Source organism: Microtus ochrogaster, unplaced genomic scaffold (assembly GCF_000317375.1).
Source record: "Microtus ochrogaster isolate Prairie Vole_2 unplaced genomic scaffold, MicOch1.0 UNK209, whole genome shotgun sequence".
In the NCBI taxonomy this organism is placed as follows: Eukaryota; Metazoa; Chordata; class Mammalia; order Rodentia; family Cricetidae; genus Microtus; species Microtus ochrogaster.
This window is the reverse complement of record NW_004949307.1, coordinates 68609-69207: the sequence shown is the minus strand read 5'-3', so window position 1 is coordinate 69207 and position 599 is coordinate 68609. Positions and strand designations below refer to the sequence as shown.

General features: G+C 68.1%; 1 protein-coding gene across 1 annotated transcript in view; it reads right to left on the bottom strand.

Moving 5' to 3' along the window:
• Positions 1-599, bottom strand: part of Cfp (complement factor properdin) — a 22953-nt gene that overhangs the window by 20177 nt on the left and 2177 nt on the right. Inside the window, exon 2 of the mRNA XM_013355593.1 lies at positions 359-596. Coding sequence (XP_013211047.1) covers positions 359-596 — 238 coding nt within the window. The remainder of the gene's footprint in view (positions 1-358; positions 597-599) is intronic.

Genomic DNA, 599 nt, shown 5'->3' with positions numbered 1-599 from the left:
GGACGGGGTGACGGGCGGCGCGCGAGAAAAGTCCCACGGAAACGGACCGGGCGACGCCGGGCGACGGGCGGCGCCGTTGGATGGCGTGAACTGGGTGGGCGGGGCGGGGAGAACGAGAAAAGTCCCCAAGGGAAGGCACGGGCGACGGGCGGCGCGCGAGAAAAGTCCCAGGGAAACGGACCGGGCGACGGGCGGCGCCGTTGGATGACGTGCGACGGGGTGGGCGGGGCGGGCGAGAACGAGAAAAGTCCCCAATGGAAGGGATGGGTGACGGGCGGCGCGCGAGTAAAGTCCCACGGAAACGGACGAGCGACGGGCCGCGCGCTCCGTGAAAAAAAAAAAAAATTCCGGAGTTTGCCGAGCTCTGAGGGGCGGAGACGTCCGAGCTCTGCCGGGCGGAGACGTCCGAACTCTGCCGAATTCTGCCGAGCGGAGACGTCCGAACTCTGTCGGGCGGAGACGTCCGAACTCTGCCGGGCTCTGCCGGGCGGAGATGTCCGAACTCTGCCGAACTCTGCCGGGCGGAGACGTCCGAACTCTGCCGAGCGGAGACGTCCGAACTCTGCCGGGCGGAGACGTCCGAACTCTGCCGAACTCTG